The following is a 19,910-nucleotide window of genomic DNA, read 5'->3' as shown; positions in this document are numbered from 1 at the left end:
CTGGTCCAGTGCCCTGAGCAGACCTCAGGAGCGAACTCCACAGTCAGTCCCACAACACCCAGAGGAAGCTCCATTCCCAGGCACTCTAACATGCCCAGGATCCCAGAATCCTGGGAGCTTGGTCACACCAGGATATCAGGGTCTCAGAGGCAGCTTGACTCTCAGGAACTCTGACACACCCACGATCTCATATTCAGAGGATCCCAGAATCACAGGATCACAGGATCACAGACACAGCTGAACTCTGAGGAGTCCTGACACAACCAGGATCACAGGAAGGACAGGTTCCAGTCAGACATTGCCAGGGCAGGTAGCACTAGAGAAAATCAGATGGCGGGAGGCAAGCATAAGAACATAAGCAACAGAAACCAAGGTTACTTGGCATCATCAGAACCTAGTTCTCTTACCATAGCAAGTCCTGGATATACCATTACACTAGAAATGAAAGATTCAGATCTAAAATCACTTCTCATGATGATGATAGAGGACTTTAAGAAGGACATAAATAACTCCCTTAAAGAAATACCAGAGAACACAGATAGACCTATCAGAATTACACCAGACTTCTCACCAGAGACTGTGAAAGCTAGAAGATCCTGGGCAGATGTCATACAGACCCTAAGAGAACACAAATGCCAGCCCAGGCTACTATACCCAGCAAAACTCTCAATTACCATAGATGGAGAAAACAAGATATTCCATGACAAAAACAAATTTACACAATATCTTTCCATGAATCCAGCCCTACAAAGGATAATAGATGGAAAACACCAACACAAGGAGGGAAACTACAAACCTAGAAAAAGCAAGAAAGTAATCTTTTGACAAACCCAAAAGAAGATAGCCACACAAACATAATTCCACCTCTAACAACAAAAGTAACAGGAAGTAACAATCACTTTTCCTTAATATCTCTTAACATCAATGGACTCAATTCCCCAATAAAAAGACATAGACTAACAGACTAGATATATAAACAGGACCCAGCATTTTGCTGCATACAGAAAATGCACCTCAGTGACAAAGACACTCAGAGTAAAAGGTTGGAAAAAAATTTTCCAAGAAACAAATTGGAGTAGCCATTCTAATACCGAATAAAATCAACTTTCAACCAAAAGTTATCAAAAAAGATAAGGAAGGACACTTCATACTGGTCAAAGGAAAAATCTTCCAAGATGAACTCTCAATTCTGAACATCTATGCTTCAAATTCAAGGGCACCCACATTCATAAAAGAAACTTTACTAAAGCTCAAAGTACACATGGCACCCCATACAATAATAGTGAGAGACCATGTTGTTTTTGTTACATTGTGGAGTTATTTGAAGTGAGGCACTGTGATGCCTTCAGCCCTCCTCCTCCTCTTCCTCCTCCTCTTCCTCTTCCTCCTGGTTGGGTTTGCCTCTGTGATTTAGGTCTTCCCTACATCCTATGACCTTTCCTCCATTTCTCTGGAGATCGTCACTGAAATGTGCTGGGGACTGCACTGAATCTGCACATCACCTTTTAGGACCTTCTTCAGCAGTCAGTGGGGACAGGCACACAGAGAGAAGCAGAAAACCAGATCCTTAAATCTCACTCTCTACAAAAGTCAGTGTGATATGTATGAAAAGCATCACTCTAGGACCTGAAATGTTAAGCCGGCTCAAGAAAAACATGGGGGGAGGAAGCACTTCAAGAACTAGATTTGGGCAAAAATTCTGTAAAGTACTCTAGCTGCCTACAGAAAGTCATGGTGAGGACTGATAAATGAGAGCACAGAAAATGTAAAAGCTTTTGCAGAGGGGAACCAGGACCAGAATGAAAAGACATCCTATTTAACGGGGGAATGTCTTTCTCAGCCCTCTATTCAATGGGGGACAAGTATTTAAATAAAAATAATAATAAAGAACTCCAAAATATATGCAAATAATCCAGTCAATAAATTAACAAATGATATGCCCAGGATCATAGGATCAGAGGTGAGGAAGACACAACATCTCTCCCAACACCGGGGAGTAACTGGGACCAGCGGGACCCAGGCACTGAGGAACTCGGCCCAACCAGTGACACAGGTTCCTTCTGGTCTGGTCCAGTGCCCTGAGCAGACCTCAGGAGCGAACTCCACAGTCAGTCCCACAACACCCAGAGGAAGCTCCATTCCCAGGCACTCTAACATGCCCAGGATCCCAGAATCCTGGGAGCTTGGTCACACCAGGATATCAGGGTCTCAGAGGCAGCTTGACTCTCAGGAACTCTGACACACCCACGATCTCATATTCAGAGGATCCCAGAATCACAGGATCACAGGATCACAGACACAGCTGAACTCTGAGGAGTCCTGACACAACCAGGATCACAGGAAGGACAGGTTCCAGTCAGACATTGCCAGGGCAGGTAGCACTAGAGAAAATCAGATGGCGGGAGGCAAGCATAAGAACATAAGCAACAGAAACCAAGGTTACTTGGCATCATCAGAACCTAGTTCTCTTACCATAGCAAGTCCTGGATATACCATTACACTAGAAATGAAAGATTCAGATCTAAAATCACTTCTCATGATGATGATAGAGGACTTTAAGAAGGACATAAATAACTCCCTTAAAGAAATACCAGAGAACACAGATAGACCTATCAGAATTACACCAGACTTCTCACCAGAGACTGTGAAAGCTAGAAGATCCTGGGCAGATGTCATACAGACCCTAAGAGAACACAAATGCCAGCCCAGGCTACTATACCCAGCAAAACTCTCAATTACCATAGATGGAGAAAACAAGATATTCCATGACAAAAACAAATTTACACAATATCTTTCCATGAATCCAGCCCTACAAAGGATAATAGATGGAAAACACCAACACAAGGAGGGAAACTACAAACCTAGAAAAAGCAAGAAAGTAATCTTTTGACAAACCCAAAAGAAGATAGCCACACAAACATAATTCCACCTCTAACAACAAAAGTAACAGGAAGTAACAATCACTTTTCCTTAATATCTCTTAACATCAATGGACTCAATTCCCCAATAAAAAGACATAGACTAACAGACTAGATATATAAACAGGACCCAGCATTTTGCTGCATACAGAAAATGCACCTCAGTGACAAAGACACTCAGAGTAAAAGGTTGGAAAAAAATTTTCCAAGAAACAAATTGGAGTAGCCATTCTAATACCGAATAAAATCAACTTTCAACCAAAAGTTATCAAAAAAGATAAGGAAGGACACTTCATACTGGTCAAAGGAAAAATCTTCCAAGATGAACTCTCAATTCTGAACATCTATGCTTCAAATTCAAGGGCACCCACATTCATAAAAGAAACTTTACTAAAGCTCAAAGTACACATGGCACCCCATACAATAATAGTGAGAGACTTCAACACCCCACTCAGTGATGGACAGATCATGGGAACAGAAACTAAACAGAGACACAGTGAAAATAACAGAAGTTATGAATCAAATGAGTCTAACAGATATTTATAGAACATTTCATTCTAAAGCAAAATGATATACCTTCTTCTCAGCACCTCACGGTACATTCTCCAAAACTGACTATATAATTGGTCACAAAACAGCCCTCAACAGATACAAAATATTGAAATTATCCCATGCACCTTAATCATATCACCACGGACTAAGGCTGGTCTTTTTTTTTGTTTGTTTGTTTTTGTTTTTGTTTTTTTGTTTTTTTGAGACAGGGTTTCTCTGTGTAGCCCTGGCTGTCCTAGAACTCACTCTGTAGACCAGGCTGGCCTCGAGCTCAGAAATCTGCCTGCCTCTGCCTCCCGAGTGCTGGGATTAAAGGTGTACGCCACCATGCCCGGCTCCTAAGGCTGGTCTTAAATACCAACAAAAACAAGGGAACTCGCACATACACATGGAAGCTGAACAATGCTCTACTCAATGATAACTTGGTCAAGGAAGAAATAAAGAAAGAAATTAAAGACTTTTTAGAATTTAATGAAAATGAAGACACATCATACAAATTTATGAGACACAATGAAAGAAGTGGCAAGAGGAAAACTCATAGCTCTAAAGTGTCTCCAAAAAGAAGTTGGAGAGAGCTTACGCTAGCAACTTGACAGCACATCTGAAAGCTCTAGAACAAAAAGAAGCAAATATACCCAAGAGGAGTAAACAGCAGGAAATACTCAAACTCAGGGCTGAAATCAACCAGATAGAAACAAAAAGAACTATACAAAGAATCAACAAAACCAGGAGCTGGTTCTTTGAGAAAATCAACAAGATAGATAAGCCCTTATCCAGACTAACCAGAGGGCACAGAGACAGTATCCAAATGAGTAAAATCAGAAAGGAGAAGGGAGACATAACAACGAAATATATCTTAAAATAATTCTTCTGTTTATTGAATACTGATAGTTGAAAATATTAAAATCATGTTCTACAAAAATAAAATAAATTAATGAATGAATTGGACAGGTGGTTCTTAAAACTTAGTCAATAAATATATGGAAAATAAAAACACGTGACAGCTTTAGCCATTGAAGAGATACAAATAAAAAGCACACTGAAATTCTGTCTCACCTCAGTCACCAAGCGAACAACATATATTGTGAGGCCGGGATAGTGTCATTATACACTGTTGGTAGGAGTGTAAATGAATACACCGTGGAAATCAGTATGAAGATCACTCAAAAACACTAAGACCAGAACTACGATATGACACAGCTGTGCCATTCCTGGGACTGTATCCAAAGGAGCCTAAGTCTGTATACTATACACCTGGCTCTCCATTTGAGGAAATGTTCAAAATAACCAAGTCACAGAATGAGCCTGCAGGTCCATCCACACATGAATTAACTAAAGAAAACGTGGTAGTCAGCCCTCACGCAACCCTGCCCAAGCCCATCAAGAATAAGAGTGTAAACCAGCTGGGTGAGTTTGCCTGGCCACCTCTCCTCTCTGCTCAGGCCCATTGATAGTCTCACGGCAGTGCAAGCTACCCAGGCGAGTTCCCCAGACCCACACACAGGACTATCTGGAGTCACACAAAAGTGATGCTACTAGATGAGTCTCAGATGCCTGCCCACAACCACCTCAGCCCTCCCAGGCTGAGCGTCAGCAGGATCCACCTTCTCAACAGCCAGGTGTGTCATCCGGACTCACCAGGAAGAGCTTCTCACATCTGTCAATATGTGGCAGTTGGCCCTGGATCTGGTACCCATGTCACTTTTCTATGTTCAGACCCAGCTTAGAGCCACATTCCCTTGCTTTTTTTGGTTGCCAGTGAATTTAATCAACCCTGTCAAAAGTCAATGCCAAGTACCTGAAGGATTGATTTACAAACCTTCAGACCTGATCTAAAGTCAACCAGCCTTGGACAAGAGAAAAGGCTTGCCCTCAGCAGAGGCGGGTCAGGTGCACAATCGGGGAAACAAATCCACATGCCTAGGTCACATCTCAAAAAATCCACAAACCATGAAAGGCCAAGACATGGCTCTCCCCAAGCCCCACAAACTACAGAAATGCTTACCAAGAATTCATTATCTAGATGAATCCAATGACAAGGGACTTTTTAAACAAGAAATTATCAACATGATCAAAGAATGCAAGTTTAAAGAGGATAAGAACAAACATGAATGCACTTAAAGAGGAGAGGAAGAAACTCCTGCTTGAAGCCCAAGAAAATGCAAACACATGCTGAAGGAAATGACGAGGCCCATTCAGAATTCATAAGTGACTTTGATAAAAAAAAAAAAAAAAGATAGAAATACTGAAGAAAATTCAAACTGAAGTGAAGTTGGGATTGAAAAACAACCAACTACCCAATCAGAAATCTCAGAGTAAACCCTGATTGGTAGGCAGGATCAAGCTGGAGAGAAAATGTCGGGACCTGCAGATAAAGTAGAGGAGCCAGACCATGGCATCAAAGAATAGGATTAAATTTTAAAACACACATGAAAGGAACATATGCACATGGTGATATTTTTATACGGCAGTATCTGAAAAATGACCCAGATTAATTACGTGGTGGTGTTTTTTTTTTTTTTTTTTCTGTTAAAGAAAAAAATAATTATTCAACTACCTCTGTGTCCCAAGTTTTCTAGCTTGTGCTTGAAGCTGCTGTTCCCCATGAATGACTCTCGGTTCACAATCTAAAACACAAAATACAGACACATGTAACTGGTACATATTCGTAGCTATAAGACAAGGAACTGGCGTGGTGCCACCCTCTTAACAGAATAAGCAATTGTTTTATATGAATATAATTTTAAGTCTGGAAAAATCAAACGAATATAGTACCTCGGGTATGTTTTCCTCCACTTCCAGGTACTCTAAGGAAGATGGACCGCTGGATGGGTGAGGACTTCGGGGTTCTGAGTATTAGAGAAAACAATTCCTGGTGAGTAAGCAGATGGAGAACAAACTGTGCGGTTGTTCTCAGTATCAGATCTCATCGTTAAAGGAGGGGGAACAGACCAGTCCTCAATAAAATCTTGTCTCTCTCAGGGCATGCATGCTTGTCGTGTTTCTATGTCCATAGATAAATGAGCAGCCAGTCCCCCCATCCCCAGCAGCCTCCATAGCTGTGCGTTTGTTCTGTGTACCCTTGCTTCGCTCTCTGCGGACTAAAGCTGCCTCCTTTATTTCGTTCCTCTTCCCTGTAATGACTTGATACAGTCATGCATCAATCCGCTGATTGATCAATCTGATCTGATGCCACCTTTTGGTCATCACCTTTCGAACTTGTTCATCTAAAAATGTAAGGTTTCCACGCCTTGATTGACATCTTCATGTCTCCACCCACGCGGTAAACGTTTTATTTTCTGCTTCTGGGATTTTGAATTTTGTAGCTTGCACACATTTAGGGTAAAGATCATACAGTGCCTCTCATCTGGCTCCTTTCACACAGTGAAATATCCTAGAGGTTCGTCCTTTCCACCAAAGGCAAAACTTCCTCTTTATAGAGCCATATGCCCACCACGTTTTTTGTTTGACACCCTCTTCCGGCCTCCATGGGGACCAGGCTCATACATGGTGTACATACATGCATGCAGGTAAAACACCCAGACTCATAAGCTAAAAATAAAACTGTGATATTGGTTACAGACTCATTTAATCTGATTAGCTCCGATTGCATCCATTGTCCAAAAAATGACCTGCCATTCGTCATGATTAAACACATTCTTTTGTGTACGCACCACATTTTTAAAAAAAATTTTTACATCTCAATTGCTTCCCCCTGGTTCCCACCTCACAGGGACCCTTCTCCCCTCCCTCCTCCTCTTCTCCTCTGAGAGGGTCCCCCACCCCTGAACCCTGGCATTATCAAGTCTCTGCAGGCCATTACATGATGCATATGGGGCATCATTGGTCGGCACGTATGTCCGCACACCAGAAGATGGCATCGGAGTCTATGGAACTACTGTTGAAGTTGTGAGCCACAATTTGAGTGCCAGAAATCGAACCCAGGATTTCTGGAAGAGCATTCGGTGGTCTCAACTGCCGAGTCATTTCTGTAGCCCCTGCCACATTTTCTTTAGCCATCCCTCTGTGGGACAGCTCGGTTAGCTCTGTAACATGGCTGTTGTGCTTCATGCTGCAACAGTTTCTAATGCGACATTCAATCCATTTTGAGTTTTGCTCATGGTTTCAAACAAAGGTCTCACTCAATTCTTTTGCACGTGGATATCCACTTTCCCTCGTTAGCACTCATTAAGTACTTTCCCTATCGTTGACTTTAGCATCCTTGGCAAAGATTTGCTGATCATACGTGTGTTGTTTGTATTTGAACCAACCGGCCTTTATCTTTTTATACCAACTTTATTTTCTATGGAGTTGTAATATGAGGGAGGTTTGTCCTGCAGCTCTGAGCTCTGTTCTTTCCCGACATTGCTAAGGTAGTTTGAGATCTTCCAGGCTTCATACAAGTTTTAGAATTTTTCTCTTTTGGTGAAGAATGCATTTGGAATATTGATAAAGGCTGCATGTAAACAGTAGTTTACCCTTAGGTGCTGAGATATTCTTTAAATATATCTGTTCTTCCAGTCCAGGGGATGAGGGGGCTCTCTGTGTATTCATAGCTTCTTCAAATACTTCTGTTAGTGCCCTTTCCCCCCCCTTCAGGACACAGAGCTTTCACTTTAATCTGCTCCTATTACTTATTCCATTATAACTTAGATAATTTTCTTACATCTTGTTTCAGATAGTTCTCAGACAGCGTAGAAGTTGTGACAGATTTTAAAATTAACATGAATTGTTCCTATTAGTGGAGAGTGGCATTTCTATACATCAAAGTAGTGTGTGTGTTGATTAAAGCCAACCGTCCTCTGTCAACCATCTTCACTTCCACATTCCTTCCTCAACTTCTAGTAACTCAGTTTCTACTGTCAAGAATTTAGTCTCTACAGATGAGAAAGGACACATGGCCCTGGTCTGTGTTTGGCCTCTTTCACACAAACCCTCCAGGTTCCATGCATTTTGATGCGGAAGGCAAGATGCCTATCTTCTCTGTGGCTTAATGATAGGTTTCTTACACATGCTACATTTTTGCTACCTGTGGATCTTTCTGTGCAGGGCTACCTGGGCTGGTTCCATATTTTAGCGAATGTGTAGTAGGTACAGTATGCCTCATCCTGAAGATCTGTCTCTTTGGTGCCCTCATTTATTCCCTTTGGCTATATACACCAACATGGGGCAGTTATGCCATACGGTAAGGCTATTGTTTTGTGAGGACCTCAAAATTGGTCTTTGTAATAGCTGCTCTAATTTGTATGAGCACCAATGGTATATAAGAGTCCCGTTGGCCACATTCTTGCCAACAGTATTCTTAAATAGCTCATCATAACTGGAGTGAGTTGATTTCTTGTTATAGCCAGATTTGTTTTGTTGTTTTGGGGCTAAAGCTCAACCCAACATACATCATTCAAGTGTTCTCATTAGTCAATAGTTCCTGCCACTCACTATAAGCTTGATAGTCATTTCCTTAGTGGCAAATTCTATTGTACACTGTCCCCCTCTGATCACTTCCACATCTTGCATCCCTAGGATGAAGACAAATTTATAATGGTAAAAAAAAATCTTTAATATATTGAATTAATTTGGTTTACTGTTATATTAAACAATCATGTGTATTCATCAGGTATTCTGCACTGTAGTTTGCTGCATCCTTATATTTTGCTAACAGGGCAGTGCTGTTACCAATGCATGTAATAGATCAAAATGGTGGTTCAGTGAGCTAAAAATGCTTGCCCTGTAAGCCTGAAGACCCACATCTAGATTCCTATAAATTCCTATAAATAAGAAGCAGATGTAGTAGCACAAACATCTAGATTCCTATAAATAAGAAGCAGATGTAGTAGCACAAACATCTGTAAATATGCTAATGTGCCCATAGGAGAGATAAGAGGGAGACACAGGCAGGAGGCTCTCCGGGAACTCATGGGCGAGCCAGCCCAGTTTATGCAGCAGTCACGGGGAGAAGGCAAGACCAGACACCAGCTAGCCTCTGACCTGCATGTATGCATGCAAATTAAGGTAAAGAGCAATTGAGAAAGACACCGCTTGTCAACCTCTGGCCTACACACACACATTTTTAAAAAAGAATTAGAAAAAATACTTCCTATTTTTTTAGCTTTATAAAATAATTTGAGGACTCTTAATTTTTTTAAATTTTGTAAAAACTTAGCAGTATAGTTATCCAGTTCTGAGGCTTTTCTTTAAAGGAAACTGCTTATTGCTGCTTCAATCCTAGTGCCTGCTACATTTTATGTCCTCGCAGGTCAATTTTGGTAGAAAGCACGTCCAGAGATTTGCCCATTTCTTTTAAGCCTCTAATTTGTTGATATAGTTTTTTTTTACATAATCATCTGTAATAATCTGTATTTCAGTGGTATTGGCTATTATGTCACAGATTGTGTGAGTTATCCTCTTCTGTTGGTTACTGTAGCTAAATCTTTTTATCTTTTTAAAATACTACTTTCACTGCCTTTTTTTTATGTTATCTTTTTTTCCTATTTTGGCTATCTGCCCGTTGTGTGTTTGGTTTTTCACATCCTCAATGGAGATGCAATACTAGGCTATTTTAAACATTAAAAAAAAAAAAAAACTAAGCACTAATTGCTATAAGTTTTCCTCCTTTCAAAAAAGATTTTTGTAAAGAAACACTTTAGACAGAAAGCCATTGGAGAGAACTCTTAAAATTGTGGGGGTGGGGGAAGGGGGAAGTTTGGAGAGTTGGCTCAGTGCTCAAGAGCACCGGCTGCTCTTCCGGAGGTCCTGGGTTCAATTCCCAGCACCAACATGGCAGTTCACACTTCCAGGGGATCTGACGTCTTCACAAAGACGGACATGCAGGCCAAACACCAATGCACATAAATCTTTTGTGAGAAGGATGCTGAAGTGTGCAGCTCTTCACAGTTGATGACCTCTGGCAGGGGTCGGGTAGGGAAAGGACTCGTTTCCTGTAAGAGGCTAGTGACTAGAAGTGCTCCAGTGAGTACATTGGCAACACAAATAGGATTTGGGGCTTTTTTTCTCTCTCTTTTTTCTTTTGTTTTGGGGCAGGTCATGGGGATTGGGGTAGGCTTAGAAGGCCTGGAAAGTAAGTGGAATTGGGGAACACTATGTGAAATTTCCAAATAATGAAAACATTAGATTAAAAAAAAGTAAACAGCAGAAAAGATTTTTATAATGTCTTATGTGTCCTTCACCTCTATTGAATAAATCGATTAAGATAAAAATATTTTTCTTTCTTTTTTTGTTTTTTGTTTTTTTCCCTGCCTGTATGTGGATGACGGATTCCCACAGAAGCCAGAAGAGTGCGCCAGAATCCCTGAAACTAAGTGAGAGGATGATTGTGAGCCTGCATGTAGATGTTGGGAGATGAATCTGGGTCCTCCACGAGCTCCAAGTGCATTCTTAACTGCTGGGACAGCTCCCCAGCCCTGGATTTCCCTCTGAGCACTGCTTTTCCTACATATCACACACGTTCTGATATGTTAGTTTCTACTCTCATTTGTCTCAACATATTTTTTTTCTTCTCATGATTAATGTGCCTTCAAAAAGTCTGTTGGTAAGACATAAACCAGCATGCATGAGCCATTCCCTATGAAAAGCTCCCCTGTAGGAGAACCAAAAACTACAAAGACCACTGATATATCTGAGAAAGAACATCAGAGTTCTGCTTTTTAGACGATGATGATTGGGTACAAGAATTAAACAGACGTATAAAGAAAATGCATCCAAGTCTTGACAAGATTAGATTCACTCCCAAGTGAATCTAGCAGTGAGTTAGAAATCAAAATTCAAAATGGAAAAGTTAGCACAACTGACTGCAACCTTGAAACACAAAACAGAAATGCTTAAAACTGTCAAGTAAATAAAAATCCCAAGAGAGACATCATTAGCAGCGACAAGCAGCAAGATGATGCCAGAGATAGGATATGACATGAACTACACGCAGGGCTCTCCCTCTGGGGCCCTCATGCTCTCCTGACAGTGGTGCATGGTAAGATGGTGACAGCAACAGAGTCGGTGCCAATGCGGCGTAGGTAGCAGAAACACTGGCAGCCTTCCTTCCTTGAGTCTACGTGCCCAGTCGTGAGACTACCTCAAAAGTTAGCCAAACTTCCTTTTGAAGCCCCTTCATGCAAACTCACCCAGAGGCAGGGATTTTAGCTTGAACCAATGGAGTTATTCAAGAATTCTCCAGAAACTCCTGAAGACAGAGCAGCAAGGGAAATTAGGTCTCCTCTCCCGACCCTGTCAGAAGCAGGCACCAGGCTCAGCACAAGGAGAGGAGACAGGAGCTATTCCACTGTCTTGTCACACACCCACGTACAGCTGGCAACACCTTCTTTCCTAGAATGTGAGCACACTGACCTCCTAGCCCAGGGGCAGTCTACTTCTTGGCCCCGCCATGAGGCTCACCTCTCCAGTGCAGGCCGTCTGTTACTCTCGTCTTCTTTGTGGAGGAGCTGGGTTCTGAGCCTCTTCGTTCAGGTTTCTCAAGTCCTAAGTCACCAGGGAAAAGCACCTTTAGTTTGTTTGTATATCGGTTTTGTTTCATTTTTAACGAGATGGTTTGTTTCAAGAGTTTTAGGTAACATTCTGGGATTTCTCTTGATATGAAATGATATCTTCAACCATTCCTTGGATCTCTGTCTTGCCGACTGCTCTGGCAAGGGTTTCTGGGACATCAAACAGCACAGCAGACACCTTGCCAAGTTCTTCTGGGTTTCGGCAAAACTTTCTCACCCTTTTATGTGACATGAGATCTAAGCTTTTCACTGGTACCTTTAATAGCAGCGGTATATCCCATATATATTTAACTTTTGAGAGTGATTTTTTTACATCATAAAAAGATGTAGACTTTAATACTCTTCTGAATCCAGTGCAATTATGAATTTTATGCCCATTTTGGTACTGTAGTCCTTGCATTTCGGGGTGAGGGGAATCCCACTTTATTACGACACATGGTGCTTTTAATGTGCTGCTGAAATCAGTTTACTAGTTGTCTTACCATTTCTATCGCTATCATACAGCACCATGACCGAGAGCAGCTTGGAGAGGAAAGGGTTAATCGGGCTTCCACTTTCACATCACGGTGTGTCATCAAAGGAAGTCAAGGCAGGAAGAAAATCAAGACGGAAATCCAAGTCAGGATCATGGAGGTAATAACTGAAGCAGGAGCCGTGAAGGAACACTGGTGGTTTGTCCCTTGTGGCTCATTTGCCCCACTTGCTTACACTACTCAAGACCATCTGCCCAGGGGTGGTACCACCCACAGTGATCTGGAGCCCTCTCACACAACCATTAATCAAGAAACAGCCCTGTAGACTTACTACAGACAATCTGATGAAGGTATTTTCTTAACTGAGTTTCCTCTTCCTAGAAGACCCTAGCCTGTGTCAAGTTGACATAAAAACTAACCAGCACATCTGTGGAGAATCACATCTATGTTCCCTTGGGATCATCATATGTAATTTCTTTAAAAAAAAAAACATTCCCTTATCTAAGCTTGAATATTGAAGAGATTTTGGACTCATGAAATGTGTTTTATAGTGTTATCTCCTCTGCAGTTTTTGGAGTTTGGAGAATTCTGTTGTAAATTCTTTAACTGCTAGATACAATTCACTCAGAGGCCCATCAAGCCCTGTGCTTCTCTCGTTGGGAACTTTGATTACTGCTTCTCATTTGTGGCTGACTTTGTTTTGCGACTACAAAAATTTGAGCAAAAACCAAATTGAAACAAAAACCAGGGTCAGAAAGCAAACCTATCATCAATCAGTCCTTTTAGAAGTTTACAATCCTTTCCTTTCTGTTGGTCGCCATTTGTGGCTCCCTGTCTTGGAGAGGGGGACCAGATTCTCACGGGCAAGCCGAGCTCAAGCGTCAGAGCAAAGTTAGAATTCAGAGTCACCCACGGTCTGCAAGTGGGAACATTAAACAGACAAGGCATCACGCCGGCGCTTGTTTGGAGATTATTTTCCTCTGAGCCAGAATGTAGCCTAATGGATGAAGGTGTCAAGACGGATGGCTTAGTTCAGTCCCAAGAACCCACATGGAAGGAGAGAACCAGTTCCTGCAAGACGTCCTCTGATCTCCATATGGATGCTGTCACACACATGCACCCACCCCCTACACATGTACACATGTAAACACAGGTATACACACACACGTACACACACACACACACACACACACACACAAACAATTTCTAAAAGTCGAAAGCAGTTTCTTTCATAGGCCATATCCCAAAATACATTTTTTTATACTATAAACTAACTGAAAATCAAGTACCTATTTTCTGTGTAGATGCCCCAGAAGTTAAAAGCACAGAACTGCCTCGTAGTTTTGTTTCAGAAATTTTCAGAAGAGTGGAATCATTTCTCCTGGAGATGCCTTTCCATAGTGGTACTAGCTCAGCCTAAAACATAACAGCCTTGTTAAACATTAATATTCATAACGCTCGAACACAACAACACAAACTCACAAGATATTTTCAATAGCCTTTAAGAAAACTAAGTATTGGGTTTGCTGAATTAAAAAAGAAAAAAGAAAAAAAAATGGGCTGGAGAGATGGCTCAGCGGTTAAGAGCACTGACTGCTCTTCCAGATGGACCCTAGTTCAATTCCCAGCAACCTCATGGTGGCTCACAACCATCTATAATGGAATCCACCCCCCCCCCTCTTCTGGTGTATCTAAAGACAGCAACAGTATACTCACATAAATAGAATGGATGCATCTTTAAAAACAAACAAACAAACACTAAGACCTCAACATCCCCAAACTGGAAAAACACTAAGTAAAATCTTAACTGATGACTCCAGCTGGGTACCTGTAAAGCGTGGTAGAGGTCAGAGGATCATCTAGGAACTCAACAGATATGCAAATCCTAAACAGCCACCTACTAGCTAACCAGTTAGAACTGGGCAGGGCCCAGCACCTAGCAAGCCATCCTGGTCACTCTACTGACCTTAAGTGGGGAGCTGGCAAGCTGCTAATCACTGCCAGTTCTTATAAATAAATATATAGTAGGCCCATTAGTTTTCAGTCTAAGTCAGTTTTCTGACCTGCTGCCATGGTGAATCTATGGTTCAAAGAATACAATACTTACCTTCCCCTTAACAGAAAATATTCTCTAGCCCTTGCCCCAAATTACTTCCAATCCAATGCAGAGAATGTTTAAGTCAGCCTAACACCCTCACTGAACAACCAGCATAGAATTCTTGCTCATTGTACAGTTTAAATGTATCAGTTTGATTCTGTGGAGTTTCTTGGGGCTTAAATAAGGCCAAAGTTGTATTTATTTGAATGTCTTCTTTTGGCATGTTTAACTAGGATATACTATTCAACAAAATATTAAATAAAAAATAGCTGCCAATATCCACAGTTTTTTTTCAATCCATGAATTCAATAAATTATGGGTCAAATATGACTACACCAAATATATTCAGACCAATATTTTGGTTATTATTCTTTAAATAATATCAAACACTGACTATATAGTATTGGGTATTATTTTAAATCATCTAATGATGATTTAAAGTCCACAGGTCATATGTGGATATTGTGCTATTTTGGGGGGGGGGATGCAATTGTCTACAGCTTTTGGTATCCAGGCTGTGTACTGGAACCAACTACCCAGAGATGCCAAAGGGCGTGTATATCTATCCTGACTCATAGGTTTAGTCTATGAGCTATGGAATAAAACAGGTGGAGCTGAGGCCAGGACATTAACTACATTCTATTTCTGCAATAGTAGGTAGGGTACACACAGAATTCTAGCAGCTACTTCTTATTAAGCTATGATGAACTGGTGATGTACTCTGTAATGAGTGTGTGTATGTGGTATGTGCATGTAAGACATACACACTTTTCAGAGAAGGAAGTCACTCAGCAAATAAGATGAGTAATTTGTCTTTGCATTAGGATACAGAGTATTAGTGTCCATATTCCTTAGTTCTTTGATGAGAGAGAGAGAGAGAGAGAGAGAGAGAGAGAGAGAGAGAGAGAGGAGGGAGAGAGGGAGAGAGAGAGAAATTTAGAATTGTATAACTTTATGGATAAAATTTATATGAACCTAAAGGTGTTTCAACTGCATAAACTTAAAGTGCAAATGCCAAAATCATTAAAAAAAATTTTTTTGAATGTATTATCTCAAAAAACTGGAAACTAATGGAAGAATTGCATCAATGAGTTCATTTTTAAGTGGAAATTCAAGAGCATGCATTTGTGGGAAATCAGGACAGCACTGGCGTTTCAATAAAGATCCTTCAGAGGCATTCAAAATGACCAGGAAAAAAAAAAGCCCTAAATTTACCTGGAGTGTCATAGCAAATATTTAAAATCTTTGACCTTCTACAATGCATACCAGGAGACCCCTGGTATGCAGGGTCCTGAAGAAAGAGATTAAGTTTGACCTACCCATAATGCCCCGGGGCGATCAATAAAGTGCACTTACTTCATCTTTCTCAGGAGCATGGCCACTTCTGATTGGGGAGAGTGGTAGGACTGAAAGTGAGCACACAGTGGGCACATTTCCGTGTGAGCACACAGATACACCCACCCCTCCCCACGTCACACATGCGCACACTACCGGTTCCTGTCCTGTCTCAGTGTCTGCACTCTGGAGGCTTTTCTCATCCTTCATTCAGCTTCGTTCCCCGCCCCCACCCGCCGTCACCACCACCCTCATACTTTGTCACCGAACTTAATAAATGACTCTTCTCAGCTCTTCAAAACCTAGACTTCCCCAAGAGTTAGCTCAAGACCCACCCACTTCTTACAGAAGATGGTTCCAGCTTAAGCCAGATTCCTCTTCACCGATTGCCCACCCTTTTTCTTTTTCCCAGAAATCCGCCTGCCTCTGTCTCCCGAGTGCTGGGACTAAAGGCGTGCGCCCACCCTCTTTCTGTACCTCATATTTCAACTGTAGGCTGGCCCCCACGTGTGCAAGCAAGCATTCTGCCTTCTCAGGTGTTACAGGGAAGGACGTCCCCAAGACCACATATTTCCTGGGTATCTTCCTTCCCCATCATGTGTGGGAGCATAAATGTCCACTGACTTACTGAGAAGTAGCCCAAATAACACAAGCAAACGGAGCTTACTCCGTAGGGAACTGACTCTCTGCTTCTTCCTCTGGGAATATGTTCTTAGGGATTTCCTTTTGTGGTTCTGGGTCCAGGATCGTTCATTGGTACTTAAACTTGAATCTTCATTACTCTCCAAGAGGTCATGGTTCCTATCATTAAACTTTTTTCCCAAAACAGATGACAAATGAGAACAGCAAAAGTGGGGATTAGCGCCAACATCTGTGTACAAATGAACATATCAACGCATGCACATGTGTGTGTGCGCGCGTATACTAAACACTGATTCAACTCAGAAGACACAATTCCTGATACAAAACTACGTTCTCTTCCACCAAAAAAAAAAAAATAATAATAATAAAGTACAGAAGTGAGGGGAAAGAAAAAGGGGGTGGGGGTCATTCCATGAATCAGTTCCCATAAAAGGTGCCCTGCAATTGATGACAAATTCTCTCTTGTCCAGTATTTGGAACTGAAAGGGGATTGGTAAAAGCCCCAAAGCAGCGGCACCCCAATATTACACCAACACCACTGCTTCAAGCACAGGTTGACATGACAAAACCAGGTTAAACCGCTCTTCCCAGTGGCTGGGAAGTAGCTCCTTGGTCAAGAGCTTCCCAAAGGAGTACAGCTGTCCCCACAGTGAGGCAAAGGGAGGCAGAGGGGTGTCTTTGCAAAGCAGGTGTAGTGAATAGGAACGAATTTACTTCCAATTACTCATTATTGTTGGCTGTTGGTATTCAATTAAATGTCTAAACTACCTTTTATACGCCTCTAGGGAAAAAGGTGGTTTTGGCCACAGTGTGGCTTGTCCTTGTGATTGTCTACAGCTTGACCTCATGAGAACTTTAGTCAGGGGAGTTCTTAACCCTCAGTGTTAACTGTCTGAGGCTCTGACTAAAGTCGGCTATTGCACGAGAATTTAGTCTGCCTGGTTTATCAGCTCCATTCTCCCATCCCAGGACAGTGGCGGTGAACCAGGGAGACCTTCTCTTCCTGCAGCCAAGTTCCTCAGTTGGTCACAGTTGTAACAGAAACCTGACAAATACTGGTTTAAAATAAAATGTTTGGCTGCATCTTATATCAATGGGGTCAAAGCATCCAGACTTCCTTATTGTCTGCAGACCCCAGGTGGGAAACTCTGAGTCTCAGGGACTGAGACTAAGAACGACTACAGGACAACACCCTTGCTGGAAGCCCATGAGCTCAGTTCTAGAAAAGCCTTTTTATTTTTTCAGTGTTCATTTTTTGAGATTTTTTTTTTTTAATGTACTGAAAGTCAGGCTTAGGGACTGTGCTTCCCCTGGGAGGGCGCTAACAGGGCCTTCCTGGATGGGCTGCCCCTAGGCTCACAAAGAGAAAGCCACATCTTTAAACACTACCTCAGAAGCATTTTATTTTGTTGGGGTTTTTTGTTTGTTTTGTTTTCGTTTTGAGACTGTCTTGCTCTGTTCCCCAAGCTGGCTTTGAACTCGTGGAAATCCTCCTGCCTCAGCCTGCAATGTGCCGGATTACAGGTGTGAGACACCATACCTGGTCCGTTTCAATTCTTTAACAGGTCAAAACCCACTAACGGTAAGTAAGTGCTAGGTGTACCGTGTGTCTCCCAGCCTTGTCTTTTTCTTTTTTAAAGCAAGAGCAAGCTTTAAGCTCTAGGACCAACTTTTAACAGGATTAGGGGGTTGAAGTAGAGCCCCACATCTGGCTTTCTGATAGATTTCTTTGGCTTTAATGTGTTAGTCACCATAGCAGCATTTACTTTTACCCAGTGTGCCTCTTTGGGCCCCAGAGAAAGGACCTATATTACCTCTCATCTACATGAGACAAGCAAGGCGGCTTCTCTTGAGGTTTGTGAACAGAGGCTACTGTACAAAGGCTGACTGAAGGGGGTTGACTTTAAGTCTTCTATGATATAGTTACCAACAAATGGGTTTTAACATAAAATTCACCCCTTCCCCTCCTACTCTTGTTGACTGATCTCCTGATCTCATTCCTCTAACTGGATGAGGCTGGCTGTTGCAGGTTTACCTTTTCACAGATAGTAGCTTATAAAGTCTACGTCACATACTGAATGAGAAAGCAGGAAAGTAAGTAAATACGGATACCAAAAGATTAGTATTGCTATTTTCTATCGTTATCTGTCTTGGAGTGGGGGGGAGGGTCTGCCTACTGTTAGAAGTAGCACTGAGTTTACATTTTAAATTGCAATCATTCCTATCATTGTCTATAACTATAGACAACAGGGAGCATAGAGTTAGGGCAATTTTGAAAATGGTGCACAAATGATGAACATTTAAGGTTAAATCAATAGAAATTCCTACATTACCGGCATCCTTCTGTCCTGTTCTCTGTCCCTAGCAAAGGCAGAATCCTCCCTAAAATAAAAATGCACCAAGTTAACAGGACAGGTATGACCTCAATTCCCCCTCCCTCTCCCCCTCCCCCTCCCCGCAAAGGTCTGGCGTCTTGATCATGGACAGAGTGTGGGACGTACTCTGTTCTGCACACAAATATATCTTACAACCTGTTTCCACATATACCCTCTGGAAGAAGATATTGCTATTCAAAAGAAAATGAACCTTTGTGGAGTCTTTCATCCCTCAGACACAAGGAAGGGGGAGGGGTGTCAAGGTAGAGTCAGCAGGGAGTCTGGCAGCACAGTGAATGCTCAAAAACTGGGATCTTCCAACCCCGGCCTCGCCCAGGACCCATCTCGGGTGCTTTAAAAAAAAAAAAAAAGTTGTCTGCAGAGTTTGGTGATACTGTCAACTGGTCACTTGTCTTCTGTGGAGAAACATTGCCTGTTCTTCAATTGGGTGGTTTTATTGAGGTCCGTAAGTTCCTCTTCTATTCTTAACAGTAACCTCTCATCAAATATCCAGTCTACTGACACAGTTGTGGGGTGACTGCGACGTGTGTACTGTTGGGAGGGGGCAGCTTCTATGGAAAATAATATGATCCAACAGGAAAAAATAAAATAAAGATAGAACTATTATATGATTTTCCAATCTCGCTTTGGGGTCTATAACCAAAGGAATTGAGAAATCTGACAGTGGTATGCAAGTTGTTGGTTCCAAATCTAAAAAGCCCAACCAAATACTGAAGTCCAAACCTCCTGAATGTGATGTATATAATGTAAATGTGATGGTATAGAAGAAGCTCATGCCTGCCCTGTGTGAGGAACTGCAGGCACACCAAAACACTGTGACATCACCATCAGGCTGCGGATATCAGGCACGTAAAGGACAAAAAGGATGGATGTTTAGATTTGGGTCTCACTCCATATATGTATGTGTGTGTGTATATATGTGTGTGTGTATGTATATATGTGTGTATATATGTATATGTATATATGTGTGTGTATGTATATGT

The 19,910-nt window shown here is 41.8% G+C and overlaps 1 protein-coding gene across 1 annotated transcript in view; it reads right to left on the bottom strand.

The window, feature by feature from the left end:
- The window catches only part of Sycp2l (synaptonemal complex protein 2-like), a 59,933-nt gene that overhangs the window by 4,961 nt on the left and 35,062 nt on the right, over positions 1-19,910 (bottom strand). Inside the window, exons 19-25 of the mRNA NM_001324525.1 lie at positions 18,865-18,913; positions 16,557-16,701; positions 15,911-15,960; positions 13,746-13,872; positions 11,874-11,957; positions 6,246-6,319; positions 6,028-6,097 (exon numbers count right to left, since the gene is read on the bottom strand). Of these exons, the coding sequence (NP_001311454.1) occupies positions 6,028-6,097; positions 6,246-6,319; positions 11,874-11,957; positions 13,746-13,872; positions 15,911-15,960; positions 16,557-16,701; positions 18,865-18,913 (599 nt within the window). The remainder of the gene's footprint in view (positions 1-6,027; positions 6,098-6,245; positions 6,320-11,873; positions 11,958-13,745; positions 13,873-15,910; positions 15,961-16,556; positions 16,702-18,864; positions 18,914-19,910) is intronic.

Source organism: Mus musculus, chromosome 13, assembly GCF_000001635.26.
Source record: "Mus musculus strain C57BL/6J chromosome 13, GRCm38.p6 C57BL/6J".
NCBI classification, from domain to species: domain Eukaryota; kingdom Metazoa; phylum Chordata; class Mammalia; order Rodentia; family Muridae; genus Mus; species Mus musculus.
The sequence above is the reverse complement of the archived record's forward strand: the minus strand, read 5'-3'. Positions and strand labels throughout refer to the sequence as shown.